General features: G+C 55.0%; 1 protein-coding gene across 3 annotated transcripts in view; it reads right to left on the minus strand.

Annotated features, from left to right (window-relative positions):
* Window positions 1-6,426: 6,426 nt before the first annotated feature.
* The window catches only part of GSN (gelsolin), a 67,648-nt gene continuing 59,147 nt past the window's right edge, over window positions 6,427-14,927 (minus strand). For all 3 annotated transcript variants that reach the window (XM_056138518.1, XM_056138516.1, XM_056138517.1), the window contains 6 exons: window positions 13,336-13,506; window positions 12,645-12,819; window positions 10,973-11,097; window positions 10,690-10,767; window positions 7,443-7,503; window positions 6,427-6,858 (listed from right to left, as the gene is read on the minus strand). In XM_056138518.1, coding sequence (XP_055994493.1) covers window positions 6,689-6,858; window positions 7,443-7,503; window positions 10,690-10,767; window positions 10,973-11,097; window positions 12,645-12,819; window positions 13,336-13,506 — 780 coding nt within the window. In that variant the 3' untranslated portion in view covers window positions 6,427-6,688. The remainder of the gene's footprint in view (window positions 6,859-7,442; window positions 7,504-10,689; window positions 10,768-10,972; window positions 11,098-12,644; window positions 12,820-13,335; window positions 13,507-14,927) is intronic.

The following is a 14,927-nucleotide window of genomic DNA, read 5'->3' on the forward strand; positions in this document are numbered from 1 at the left end:
TCCCCTGAGCACTGCCGGGAGTCATTCCTGAGTGCAAAGCCAGGAGTAACCCCTGTGCATCGCTGGGTGTGACCCAAGAAGCAAAAAAAAAAAAAAAAGAAAGAAAAAGAAAAAACGATCTAATCACTGTGAAATACCATACCACACGCACGTGCACACACACACGCACACACATGCACATGTACACACGCATGCATACACGTGCACATACATGCACGCATGCACGCACACATACACACGTGTATTCACACACATGCACACGCACATATGCACACACACGTGGACACACACGTGTAGAATAACATTAGTTTGTTATTTCTCCCTGGCCTCAGGGGACTTAGATTTATTGGGTTACACCATTCACTGTGTTTATCTTTAACCTCTTCTCTGTTCTCTGCTTCCCCAACCGGTCAATCACCTTTTTCCCCAAATCAGACTCTGTTGACTTGTAAGGTCAGATCCTTCTAGGACACTGGATTTCTATTTGTGAGTGAAACACTGTTTTTCTCTTCTCCTTATGTCCTTTGCATGGCCACTTTAGAGCAATGTCCTTTCTGTATAGACACAGGAAGACAGTTAATGCTATGCTTTTGTAACTTGGGAGTTAATTGACTCCAAATAATATTCACGCCTGGGCAACTGTTTTCTCGATTTAAGCCTCAGTTGCCCTTAGTTCCTAGCACCACAAAAGCAGGGTCCCGACTAGGGATTGATGGACCCAAGGCAAGCTGTGAGCTACCCTGGCTCACAGGTAGCTCATCAAAACAGGTCAGGCCAAGTGCCATAATACTTAACTATAAGTTAAGAGTATGGTCATGGACAAACTCTGTCATGATCCAAAGAGTAGCAACTAGGTTAGGACCCTGTTGGGGTTAGAAAAGACTAATCTGGCCTGAGCACTGTAGTCTGAGATCTGTAGCAAGATGTCCCCAGGAGAGCCACCCTATTAGCTTACTGTATCTCTTACTGTGACCATACAAATGGCTAATATTATTAAGAAGTAGAATTAAGATAAATGTTTAAATGGTTGTTGGGTTAAGGAAAGGAGAAACGCACCTCTAGACGCTATTTCGCTCTTAGGCGGGTCATCTTGCTGGATAAATATTTGTCGTAGAAGAAGCTTCCCCTGAGGGAAGGACTTTACATCTGTTGATTGTATGAGCACACCTATGTGTAATTGCTACCTCCACGCCAAATGATTTGGGGATATAACTAAGGTTGTAAGAGTGGGCACGAGGAGGAGGATGGAGCAGAGGAGGAGGAGGAGGAGATTCGAGAGGGCTAGAGGAAGAATAAGGGAGTGGGTAAGACTGGAAGGAGGTGGAGAGAGACAACATTGGAGTAAACGGCAACTGATCACCAACCAGCCTGGCCCTCGTTTCCTCCTTCGCCTGCCCATTGCAGACCCTTAACTAACTGCATTTTCTTCGCTGCTGGCCTACTTTCACTGAAAGTCACAAATTCTAAGAATCTGTCACTGTGTTGTGAGAAGTTCCTAAAGGTCTCGTGTATTTGTCCACTCCACTAGGGCTTTCGTTTTGTGGGAAATAGACTTCTCTCACTGATGTCCTCCGGGGTTGTGCCCAGTGGCGTTTGGGCAAACATGGCAGTGCCAGGGATCAAAGCTGGGTCTGCATGTAAAGCACATGCTCTGACCTAGCCACCCAACTCCCCTGCCCTTCCGCTAGGTTTTCATGCCATCTTTGCAGTGGAGAAACTAGTGCCTGGGAAGATTGTTCTTTCCTCTCTCCAGCTGCTGGCAAAGCTTTGCAACCAGCACAGCAGCCGTCTGGGATGTGGGAAGCAGCCCGAGACCATCAAACGCAGTTGGCAAGAGAGCGCCATGGCTCTGTATTCATTTTTTGAACACATACACGTGGACACGTGCACACACACATGCATACATACACCACATACACTCACACATACCACACACATGCGCACACATCTGCACATACACCACATACACACATACATATGCACACGCGCACACACACACATGCACACACTCAGCACTGTCATTTAAGAGGACATAACTGTGCTTGTGACTTTGTTTGGTTTGAGACAGGTTTTTTTTTTTTTTTGTGGCTTGCAGCCAAACACATCTCATCGGATCCACCTTATGATGCTGCATTTTCATCTCCACAGATATATAGGCATGGTTCTTTGGTTACACCAACAAAAGGAAATTCATTTCTTCACTTTGCAACCAAGAAAGCTAAGAAGAAAGAGCCTAAGGGGAGGGGGCTGGAGCACAGGCCCCGTCTGACCCCAATCACTGCATGGTCCCCAGAGCACCACTGGGAGAGAGCCCCAAGCACTGGGACCAGAACATCGCCAGGTGCCCAAACAAAACAAAGATCACGCTGGTGACAACAGCCAAGCCGGAATTTGAGTCTGTGGCTGACACAGAAGCCCAGGTTTTAGCTTTTATAGAAAGACCCTTAACTAACAGCATTTTCTTCGCTGCTGACCTACTTTCACTTTCAGCATTTCACTGAAAGTCACAACTTCTAGGAATCTGTCACTGTGTCGTGAGAAGTTCCTAAAGGTCTCATGTATTAGTGTATTAGACCACTCCACTAGGGCTTTCATTTTGTGGGAAATAGACTTCTCTCACCGCTGTCCTCCGGGGTTGCGCCCAGTTGCATTTGGGCAAACATAGCAGTGCCAAAGCTGGGTCTGTATGTAAAGCACGTGCTCCAGCCCAACTACCCAACTCCCCTGCCCTTCCGTTAGGTTTCTGTGCCATCTTTGCAGTGGAGAAACTGGGACCTGGGGAGATTGTTCTCTCCTCTCTCCAGCGGCTGGTGAAGTTCAGCAACCAGCACCCACGTCTTGTCGGTTGAAGCAAATTCCTCAGATGGGCCCCCGCCTCCCAGCCCTGGCCCAGCTCTTCTCCAAAGATGCCCCTTTAGCACCTGTTAGCATTAAACAGATCTCTGTGCTGCAGAAGGTGAAATCCGTGGCCTCCATGTGGTTGCAGAGGGAAAACACCTGGTGGGTGCATGATTGTGCCTTTCCCCAGTTTGCTCCCTCTCGTGCCAGGAAGCTAAAATTGCCAGGAGGCGGGAGTGCCAGGCACCAGGAGTGAAGACGGCGCAGCTCGGGGGAGCAGGGGTGCAGAGACTCCCAGGAAGAGGGCTACATTCCTCACAGGCCTCATCTGCCTGTAGCGAACCTTTCAGATGCGTCTGCTGTTTTGCCTCTTTCCAGTTGTTCCCCTCTGACCCTGCAAAGCAACCGTTCAGGGTACGGCAAGACTGAACTCACAAGACCAGGTTGGACCTGGTGACATCAGCCTGGCATTCGCGCCCTTCATGCCAGGACTCTGCACCCCTGGGCGTACAGGCCTGGCAACCCCCATTCTCGTTCCCCCCACCCACCCAACCAGGTTCTGCTGTCTGCCACCAGTCACGGCTCCCTTCCGGGGGCCTGTCTTAGCTCTGCCTCAGATGACTTATCCATGCCCCACCTCTTGTGTCTCACCTGGAAAATTCCTTCCTCAAAACCCTCGTCACTTCTGCGATGAAGCACCCTCCCTGGAGGGCAGGCCCAGGGGAACGGATGCTTTTAAAAAGCTCCCTGGGCGATCCGCACCATCAGCCTGCTCTGGAAACGCCAGGTAAACACCCCTCCTTCACATCTTCCTCATCACTAAAGTGCTGAGGCTGCCCTCCTGTGGGAACTTGGGCGTGGGGAGAGGAGAAGGAACCCCCAAGCCAAGTCAGTAAATAGAGACTAGAAGGATGAGGGTCAGGGAGGGTGCCAGGGTTGGGGTAGGGGGTGAGGTCTGTGTCTCCGCAGCAACCTGGGTGGGTTGGACCCTCCCTGGAGAACAGCTCAGAGGCACAAGCAGACGGAAATGTATGGGGGAGATTTTGTGTCGTGCCCCTCAATCCCCCCAATCCAAGCAGGAGCTGAACGGCAGCACCCACAGAATGTGGTGGGGCTCCGGGAAAGTTCCCCATACTCCAACAACAGCAATGTTTGGGTCTCTTGAGGGCTGCCATCACAGACGTTTCTGTAAACAGCTTTGGGGGAGGCAGAACGGCCTGTGGGAACCAGAGCAGCCAATGAGGGCTCAGACCCTTGTGGCAGCCCGGGAGTGAGCCAGGAGGGAGTGCAGGGTCCAAGGCTCCAATGTGGGGTCACGGGGAGACGGGGAGACGGATGGCTCACCCAGCCAAGGAGACGTCCCTCCTCCTTCATCACCTGGAACTGCCCGCAGCCCAGAGACGTGTGTCAGTACACCTCTATTCTCAGCGGCAGCCAGAGGGGGGCCCCTAACGGTGCCTCCCTCCATGGTGGAATGCACCGAGCAACCCCCAGCCCCACAGACCAGGTAGCCCACACCGGCCCCAGGAAAGTGCTGTGTGAACTACGTTGGTGGATGTGACCAAAATGCCACTTTCCCTGGGAGCCAATGTAGGAACATTCAGAAACACTGAGACTGACCTTACAGGGCGGCCAGGGGAGCGGGGCAGGGAGCTGAACGAGGCCAGTGTTGGGGACGAGGGAGATGGTTTGTGGGTGGAGTGGGGCTGGTGGAACCAGCTGCTGTGTCCGCAGTACCCAAGTGAGCACTTACAAAAGTCAAAGTGACCGGTGCTGTGCCATAAGAAATCATAAGGGTGGGGCAGGGGGCCCAGGACAGCCCTGGCTTTGCACATGTCTGACTCAGGTTCAATCCTCTACATCCCATATGGCATCTCAAGCACTGAGCCAGCAACTGAGCCCTGAGCACTCCTAAGTATGGTCCATCTCCCCCCCCCAAAAAAAAACCCCAAGTAATAACTGCCCAATAATAAATTAATCACTGTATCACTGTCATCCTGTTGTTCATCGATTTACTTGAGCGGGCACCAGTAACGTCTCCATTCGTCCCAGCCCTGAGATTTTAGCAGCCTGTCCTTACCCAACACTGCTATATTGGAGGCTCTTTCAGGGTCAGGGGAATGAGACCTGTTATTATTACTGCTTTTGGCATATCGAATATGCCACAGGGAGCTTTCCAGGCTCTGCCGTAAGGGCAGGATACTCTCAGTAGCTAGCTGGGCTCTCCAAGAGGTCACGGTCACGGTCCTCCCGTTATTCATCGATTTGCTCAAACAGGCCCAGAAACGTCTTCATCGTGAGACTTGTTGTTACTGTGTTTGGCATATTGAATATGTCACGGGGAGGTTGACAGGCTTTGCCGTGAGGGTGAGATACTCTCGGTAGCTTGCAAGGCTCTCCAAGAGGGGCGGAGGAATGGAACCTGGGTCAGCCGCGTACAAGGCAAATGATATATATATATATATATATATATATATATATATATGAAAGAACTGGCAGAGGAACCCAGGCATGCGGGTCCCGGGGCTGAGGTCTCCAAGCCTACTCAGATTGGGACTGAGCCTTCTCCACCCAGACCCCCCATCTTCCAGTAGGTAGGCATCACACCCACCAGCTGCCGCCAGCGCCAGGTTGGTCCCATCAACGGCCAAGACGCAGAGACTATAAAACCCAGCTCCCAGAGGAGAACAGTGCAGAGTCTTCTGCCTCTGCGCCTGGCTGTCCTCACTGGGGCCCCTTGGAGGGGGGAGGATTGAGTTTCTCTCCACCCCCCCCGCCCTGAGCAGAGCCCCAACAGCTGAGAACCTCCGGAGCCAGCCATGGCCATGCTGGGACCACTCTCCACATGTCCGGACGGGCCTCATGCATGAAAAAACTGGCAGAGGAACCCAGGCATGTGGGTCCCGGACTTGAGGTCTCCACGCCTACTTAGATTGGGACTGGGCCTTCTCCACCCATCTTCCAGTAGGTAGGTGTCACACCCACCAGCTGCCGCCAGTGCCAGGTTGGTCCCATCAACGGCCAAGATGCAGAGACTATAAAACCCAGCTCCCGGAAGACATCTTATTATCTTATTTTTCTTTTGGAGAACCTGGCAGTCTACCAAAAGTATCCTGCCCGCACGGCAGAGACTGGCAAATTTCCCGTGTCGTACTCAATATGCCAAATACCAGTAACAATGATGGGTCTCAATCTCCTAATCCTGAAAGCATTGAAATGGCTCTTTTAAAATCTCAGGGTTAGGAAGAAGGAGACATTACTGGTGCCTGCTCGAGGAAATCGACAAACAACAGGATGATCGTGATATATATATATATGATATATATATCATATATATATATATCAGTAATAGAACTATAGTTGACAAATTCTGTTTTTTTCTTTTTTTCCTTCCACTCCAGGATCCCCAAGAACTTCACCATACACCGCCCCCTGCCGGCCACCCCCACCTCCCCCATCCCACGCCTTCTGCAGCCTTCCCCAGCCCTTCCCTTCTCCCCCAGTCCCATACCATCGGGGGGGGGGGGGGGGGGGGGGCTGGGGAACAGGAGTAACACAAGGTGAGCGGATGCCCCCACAGCAGGCGAATACACTTCAAAAATGCTTTTTATTTCACTGAACGTCCAAAAGCACAGATCCTGGCACCCATTTTGCAAGGACCCTGCGTGTCTACAGGGCCACTTTTGGCTAGGATAAAAACAAACAAAAAAAACCCTTAAAGCCAACCACACACACACCCACACATACACGCACACGCGCGGCGGAGTGAGCCCGCTGGCTGTCTGGTCTCAGGGAGGCCCAGCAGCCGGGAAAGGCACTGTCGGGGGGTCCAGGGAGGCACTGTCCTCGCTCAGGCATTCAGCTCCGCCATGGCTCGCTCCAGAGGGTCCACGGCCCAGTAGTCGTCATCCCAGCCCAGGAACCAGCCCACGAAGGAGGGAGGCTCAGAGCCTTGCTTCACCACGTGGATGGGCGTCCGCCTGTCCCGGTTGGCGGGGTCTGTCTCGATATAGCGTTCAGCTGCAGAGAGAGTTGAGAGGCTTAGAGGGTGAGGGCGGGCTGGGCAGCAGCTGCCTGGACATGTGTGTGTGTGTGTGTGTGTGTGTGTGTGTGTGTGTGTGTGTGTGTGTCAGGGCGGGTGGTCCTGGGTTCTCTGCAGCCTCACTCCTGAGCTAAATGTCTCCATCCCTGCACCCTGCCGCCACATTCCTCGTGAAGGACAGTGTCTGTGAAGCCTCTTGCTTGACCAAGCTTCTGTTCGTTCCCTTTTTCTGTCTCCCTTCCCCCACCCCCCGCCAAGTGAAAGGATCTCAGGATCCAGTTGTGGGGTCTCGAGCTCCCGGATCCCCCATCAACAGCCTCCCGGGGACCCACTTCTTGCATCTCTGCTGACATGGAGATGCACCCGGGAACTTGCCCCACCTTTCCCTGGTGTGCCCGAAGCTTTGAAGCTTTCGGGAGGATCTAGTCTTTGGCCACCCTGGGCAGGGCTCACCAGGGGGATAAGGAAGTCTCCACCCATGGTTAAGAATACCACAGGCGGCCTTGCCCCACCCCTGTGCGCCTCACTGCTAAACGGACACACAGCACACATGGGTTCTCACCGGAAGCCCGAGCCTCTGTCTTCTCCTCTTCCTGAGAATCCTTGCCAACCCAGACGAAGATCTGGTGGGGAGAAAGGAAAGAGGAAATGCATGAGGGATACTGGCCAAACTCAGAGTTGCGGGTGAGGGGAAGGGAGGTTGTGGGTCGTGCCATAGACTAGGGCTAGAGCAATAGCACAGCAGGTAGGGCGTTTGCCTTGCATGCGGCCGACCCGGGTTCAATTCCTCCATCCCTATCAAAGAGCCCGGCAAGCTACCGAGAGTATCTTGCCTGCACGGCAGAGCCTGACAAGCTCCCCGTGGTGTATCTGATATGCCAAAAAACAGTAACAACAAGGCTCACAATGAAGACGTTACTGGTGCCTGCTCGAGAAAATCAATGAACAACGGGAGGACAGTGCTACAGTGCCATAAACTAACCGTCAGCTTACAAACCACAGTGTGATGGGGTGCTGGTGGGTCAGGGCAGGCCAGCTGGCGGCCCGCACGGCTTCTCTGCTTCTCCATTCCTGCTCAGTGCCAGGCAGGAGGGGAAGGGCTCACGCTCAGGGCAAAGAGACAGATGGCTGGGGCGGGGCATGCAAGCTCAGAGCTAGAGCACAGGCCTCACAGGTGAGGCCCTAAGTTTGATCCCCGGCACCACTGAAACAACTGCACCGACCAAGGCTGGAGCAGGCTGAAAGGACTGAGCCCAGGTATTGCACGTGGGTGCACTGGGTTCCGCTCCTGATACTCCAAGGTCTGGGAATTGCCCCAGAGAAATGATAACAATCCTGGCTGGAGAGATGGTTCAGCGGGGAGGGCGTTGGCCTTGCACATGACCAACCCAGGTTCAATCCCCAGCATCCCATAAGATCCCTTGAGTACCACCAGGAGGAATTTCTGGAATTTCTGAGTGCAGAGCCAGGGGTAAGCCCTGAGCCAGTTCAGGTGTGGTCCCAAATCCAAGAAGAAAAAAAAAAAAAGACAGACAGAAAGAAATGCTTCCTGGGTGAATGCTAACAAAATACCGTAGGTCCATTAGCATTTGAGTTTGAATTCCTTTTGGTCATTGTGTGCTCAGAAACCCTTTACCTCTGTTGAATTTTTCATGACCCCCACATTCCGCTAGAGCCAGCTGAGACTGGGACAAATCTAAATGACGCCAATACTGAGATTCCCAACTTCTCTAGAAAGCTTGGAGCCTCTGGAAAGTGTGGTCCTGAGCACAACTGGAATAAACTCAGCAGCTTCGCTTGATCCTAGCACCATCACCCTAACCCGTCTCCCCCGACCCCTGCACATTTCTGCTCGCTCCTGTGTATCTCTCTTCACCCCTGCACATCTCCCCATCCCTGAACATCTCCCCACCCTTGGTGTGTCTCCTCACCCCTGCATCCTTCCCCATACTGCATATCTCTCCTCACCCCTACACATCTCTCCTCACCCCTGCACCTCTCTCCTCACCCCTGCACCTCTCTCCTTACCGCTACACCTCTCTCCTCACCCCTGCACATTTCTCCTCACCCTACACATCTCTCACCTTTACATACCCCTCCTCACCCCTGCTTGCCTCCTCTACCCCTGAACATCTCCCCTATCCTCATGTCTCTCCTCACCCCTGCACACCTCCACCACCCTACACGCCTCCACCACCCTGCACATCTCTCCTCACTACTGCATGACTCATCCCCACTCCTGCACGTCTCCCCCACCCTTGCTTGTCTCTCCCTCCCCGCCCGCTTTACTCAGGCAGAACCCCCCAGGTGCTGAGCTGAAATGCTTCTCTAAAAGGCCATGACTGGTCCCTTTTCTTACTTCATCCACAAATGAGTGGCCAGAGAGAGAGAGAGAGAGAAAGAGAGAGAGAGAGAGAGAGAGAGAGAGAGAAAGAAAGAAAGAGAAAGAGAGGGAAGAAAAGGGGGATGAGGGAGTGATGGGAGGGAACCTGGGGACACTGGTGCTGGGAAACGTACCCTGGTGGAGGGACGGGTGTTGGAACACTGTAGGACTGAAACCTAATCATTGTAAGGATCTAGCTCACAGTGATTCAATAAAAAAAATAATAAAATCTTTAAAAAAAAAATAACCATGATCTCAATAAATTATGCCTTAAAAGTAAATGAGTGGCCAAACTCACACCGCAGTGTGAATCTACACCACATCGGCCTGGAGACTCTGCCCTGCAGCTGTCTGTGTCTGGGCCAGCTGGCCCCGAGACTTGGAACCAAATAATTCACCGCCCCCAGCTCCGTCAGAGCTTTTGACCGGCTACACACACAGGAGCTCGGTCTAGCTGACTTGATCGAATATCCACAGTAACTAGAACGCTGCTTTCAAGAGCCCCTGCCACGCTGAGCTCAGACCATGCCAACGTTGATCATTACAAACATGTTTCCTAGTGAACCGGAAGCCCTCCCCGCAGGGGCTGTGTTCCAGTTCAACAAAAGATCCCTTGCTCTCTAGCATTTTCCAAGGAGGATGGTGTGGCTCGATCAATATTGTCCGAGGGAGTGAATCAACAGCTGATCGCACAGGTCACCACGGGGCCAACGCGGCTATCAGTGATGATGGCTCATGAGTCAAGCCGAGACCTTACAGAGCCCCCCCACCCGGGGTGTCAGATGAGCATCCCAGGAATAGAGGGTGGGTTCCTGCCTGGTGGGGCCTCGCTGTCTAGACCCCGATGATTGATTCTGGGAGTAGCTAACTAGCTGGGAAAGGCCACGGACAGCCCCTCCGGCCGCCACCCCTGCACAGAAGGGCATGAGGGCAGGGCTGGGCTGGCTTTTCTGATGGCTTTGGCTTTGACTTTGACTCACCTGCCACAAAGCAGCTGCCCAGCCCATCCCAGTGGGTGAATGAAGGGGCTTCTCTCCCCATCAAATCCCACACAACAGCTCTCCCGAGAGGTGAAACGGAGACAGTCTGGAACCTTCCCAAATGCAGGAGAGGCACTTCACACCCTCCAGCACACAGTTCTCAGAGCCGGTCGGGGGTGGGGAGGAGACGGCATGGGAGAGTGGTAGCCACCGGGCTTGCCCTCCTGCCCCATTTGGCAGTTGGCGAGGTGATGTCACTCACCTGTCCCCCCATCTGTGGGAGCCGGCAGCCTAGCGTGCAAGTGAGAAACCAAGGCTGAGGCTGAGTTCCTCACTTGAAGGGGTGGCAGGACTTTCCCCAGCCACAACCTGTATGAGAGCGGGACCATGCCCGTCCCCTCCTGGACCCGTCTAGCCGCCGCGGCCACCTGCTGTCCGTCACCTACCTCGTCCCAGGTGTCCAGGAGCATGACGTCATCAGTGGCCAGGTCTTCCTGCATGAGCTCGCCAGGGACCTCTTCGATCTGGGAGGCACAGGGGAGGTCAGGACAGGCCTCCACTTCCCCCTCCCAATCCTCCGGCCCGGGGGAAGGGCTGCAGTGCGAGCTCTGGCCAGCAGGGGGCTCCCTCCTGGACTCTGAGCCCTGTCCAGCTGCTGGGACCCTCTCTCCATGCCCACTCCCACACACCCACCCCAAAGTTGAGGTCGTGACCTCCACAGAGACTCACCACAAAGCGTCCGATCTTGTTGGAGCAGGCAAAGAGGCGCGGTGGGTGGGCGTCCATCTTCTTGTCCTTCAGCCTTGGGGACGTGCGGTACTGGGTCTTCCCACCCAGGGCCTCCCAGAAGCTGTCTGTGAAGGGAGGCCACACCCATCACCAGCTGTCCCTTGCACCTGCCAGGACAGCTGGCCCCCTGAGATCCTGGGGCCAAGGAGGGCCCTAGAGGCAACGGAAGGCGATGAAATAAATGACCCAGAGAGGGCAGACTTTGGCAGGAGACACACAGCCACGACTCCTTCCAGCTCCTGTTGTCGGCTAGGCTGATGACAGCCTGGCAGGATGCGTCTAATTATCGCCACCTGGACACAAGCACCGACTGAGCTCAGAGAGGTGGAGCGATTCACTCAGTGCCACACAGCGAGTGAGTGCAGTGCACAAGCCAGTCTGCAGGACTGGTCGGACTCAGATTCCCCGCACGCCCCTGCTCAGTCCTCTGCGGTCACGTGGAGGTCCATTAACTGAGGCCCAGTGAAGGCGGCAGCCCCTCGTCTTCATCCCTTCCCAGCCGTCGCATTGCCTGCCCCCATTACGTGCCTCAGGACTGGGGCTGACACACGGCAAGGCCCTCCTCTCAGCAGCATCGGAGCTCGGACCCGCCGTGCCCTTTCTGGCCACCCCCAGGCAGAAGGGAACCGGCACAAAGCAAGAGCAGAAAGACTGAGGCCTTGGGAGCCATTTCTGGGGCCGAAGAGAAAGTACAGTACAGTGGGGAGGGTGCTTGCCCACCACGTGGCTGGCCTGGGTTCGATCCCCCGCAGCCCATATGGTTCCCTGAGCCCTATCAGGAGTGATTCCTGAGCACAGAGTCAGGAGTGAACCAGGAGCACAAAACAAAACCAGGCAACAACAAAAAAGCAGCCATCTCTAGGGCCAGAGCAGTAGTACAGCAGTGAGGGCATTAGCCTTGGGTGCGGCCAACCGGGTTTAGTTGTCAGCATCCCACATGCCCCGCACCCCCCAAACCTGCTGGGAGTAATTCCCTGAGCACAGAGCCAGGAGTAGCCCCTGGGCAAGATGAGTATGCCCCTAATCCCCTTTCCTCCCAAAGAAGTCAATCCGGACCTATGTTCTTTTTTTGTTTGTTTTGCTTTTTTGGTCACACCCGGCACTGCACAGGGGTTTACTCCTGGCTCTGTAATCAGGAATTACTCCTGGTGGTGCTCGGGGGACCATGTGGGATGCTGGGAATTGAACCCGGGTCAGCCACGTGCAAGGCAAACGCCCTACCCGCTGTGCTATCGCTCCAGCCCCCAGGGCCAATGTTCTGATTCTGAAAACATAGCCAGCTCTGACCTTTCTGGCCCTGGAGATTCCCCCTTGGGGGGATATGTCGCTGGGACGCGTCCACCCCTGTCACCGCCCTCCCATGGCCCAGAGCTGAGCCCTCCTCCACCTCCCAGGGGTCTCCCTCTCTCCCACTGCTCTGAGTCAGCAAACTCTGCACACGGGCAGAGAGGTGGGAACTTCCTCCTGAGGCTGAACTTCCTCCTCCCCCCACCCCCCGCGCGCGCGCGTGCACGCACACACACACGCGCGCACACACACACACACACACACACACACACACACACGGTGAATGCAGAACCCATGAGCACTGGGCCCTAGGCCCCTCTCCTACCTGGTTCGCTGCCTTCTGCCACCTGTACGGGCTGGGCCCGCAGCACCCGGAGCAGCTCCTCGGCCCCCTTCTTCTCCACTTCGCTGGCTCCCGTCCCCACCCACAGGTAGGCAGCCGAGGGTGTTTTCAGGACAAAGGCATCATTGGAGTTGAGCATGCCAGCCTTGGGCATGATCTGTGAGGGTGGAGAGCCAGGCACGAGGAATCAGACCCGAGCCCCTGCTCCCTCTCCCCTCCCACCCCAGGGGACTTGTGCAAGACGGATGCTTAGGTAGGGGCACAGAGGGGCACAGGCCGCCCCAGCGGAGGGCACCAGCTCTGCACACAGAGAGGCAGAGATAACCCTCTGACTCCCTGACGCCCCATAGAAGCGATGGAAGCCTAGTCTGCATTAACAGAAGCAGGGTGCTTAGGAGCAAGGAGGCGAGAGTTCCACTATCCTCTCAACGACGGCTCAGAACCTCTTAGAGGATTCGGGTCCGAAACGAGGAGCGGCCAGGCGGGATGTGACCCTGAGCAGCCTCCAGAGGGAGACAGAGGTAAAGGCCTGGGAGAGAGGGAGCTGCCCAAGGGAGGAGGTATGCAAGGAGCACTGGGCAAGCGGACAACAGGGGCAGGTCTGAGACATGGATCCCAGGTGCCAAGCAGGAAGGGACACAGACACGCATCCTCGTGGGGGGTGGCGCATTACCTCCACGGCCCGGGTGGCTCCCGCGCTGTTAGCCCGGACCTGGAAGAGGCGGGTGCTGGCGGGGGCCGTCTGCCCGCCCTCGCGGGACGTGCCCCCCTTGTAGATGATCATGGGCTTCCCGCCAAACAGGCTCATGAGGTGCGCGGGCTCCTTGCCCTGGATCACTCGGCTCTGGTTGGGAGGGGGGGAGGAGAGAGGGGGTCAGTTCCGTATGGCCCAGCCCATTGGCCCTCCCCGCCAGCAGGGAGGCTACTCACATACATGTATGTCTGCCTTATATGTATGTGTCTGTGTGTCTGTACATCTGTGAGTCTAAGTGAGCCCTGTGTCTATATATCTATGCATATCTGTGTCTACGTGTCTGTGCACCTGTGTGTGTCTGTGTGTGCACCTGTGTGGGTCTGTGTGTCTATGTGTGTGCATCTATGTGTGTCTGTAGGTATGCACCTGTATGTGTGTGTGTCTGCACATATGTGTGTGTCTGTGTGTCTATGTGCATCTGTGAGTCTAAGTGCCTCTGTGTCTTTATGTATCTCTATGAGTGTGTGTGTGTGTGTGTGTGTGTGTGTGTGTGCCTGTGTATGTCTGTGTCTATGCATCAGACCTGGAGGACCCCAGGGCCCCAGACAATGCTGCTTTTGGAGTTTGGGGTGTGTTCGGGGGCAAGGAGGTCTATGACAGACTCGACCACCTATGCACCCACTTTTCATACACCAGGCGTGGCCCTCTAGCTAACTGTGTGCAGGGGGGGGGCAGAGGCACCGGGATGCCCTCAGGGCAGCCTCCACGGGCACAGAGCATAGAACCCAGCGGCCCTAGTAGAAACACTTGCCTCCAGACACCTGCCTCCACTTTTCAGGCTCCTCCTTTGTGGAGCCCTGGAGACTGCCCCCAGGGCTGTGGATCAACCCCAGGATGAATCCCACGAGCGCCTGGCACCCAACCCTGGATCCGGACCTGGCTCGCTGCAGGGTCAGAGGAGGCAGGAGTTTGGCCTCTCCCCATCCTCTCCCTCGCTGACCTCCAGGGCCCCACACTGGAGCTAGAACCACCTTTCAACAAGCCCCTCACATCAGATTTACCACTCAGCAATGTCCCTTTGTCCTCAAGTGGCTTCTGGGGCTCCCCAGGAGCAGGTCTTCGAGCCTCACTGTGGTGCTCCAGACCCCTGTGCTAACACCCCAGGCCCTGCCCGCTGCTTGCAACTCACTTTCCTTCTCTTTGTGCATCACCAATGCCTACACAAACCATTAGATAATTCCTTTCCTCTAATTCAGTTGACCTCACCCGGAATTTGTGAGTCTGTGACCCTATACTACACACACACACACACACACACACACACACACACACACACACATACACCCATGCACGCATGCACATGCCTTAAGGGGCTTAGTGTGGACCAAGAAAAAGTCCCTTTTGCTGACTTTCCAAAACTCAAGGCTTCACCCTCACTGTCCTGGTGTGAGGCCCAGTGTGAGAGCCTGATGGACAGCGCGGCTCAGATCTGGCCAAGGCTCTCAGACATGCAGGGTTCAGAGCCCACAGGTTGGCTCCCTGTCCGTCCCTGACTGTCCCCAGGCGGCCTC

Source organism: Sorex fumeus, unplaced genomic scaffold (genome assembly GCF_029834395.1).
Source record: "Sorex fumeus unplaced genomic scaffold, SorFum_2.1 ptg000129l, whole genome shotgun sequence".
Lineage (NCBI taxonomy): Eukaryota > Metazoa > Chordata > Mammalia > Eulipotyphla > Soricidae > Sorex > Sorex fumeus.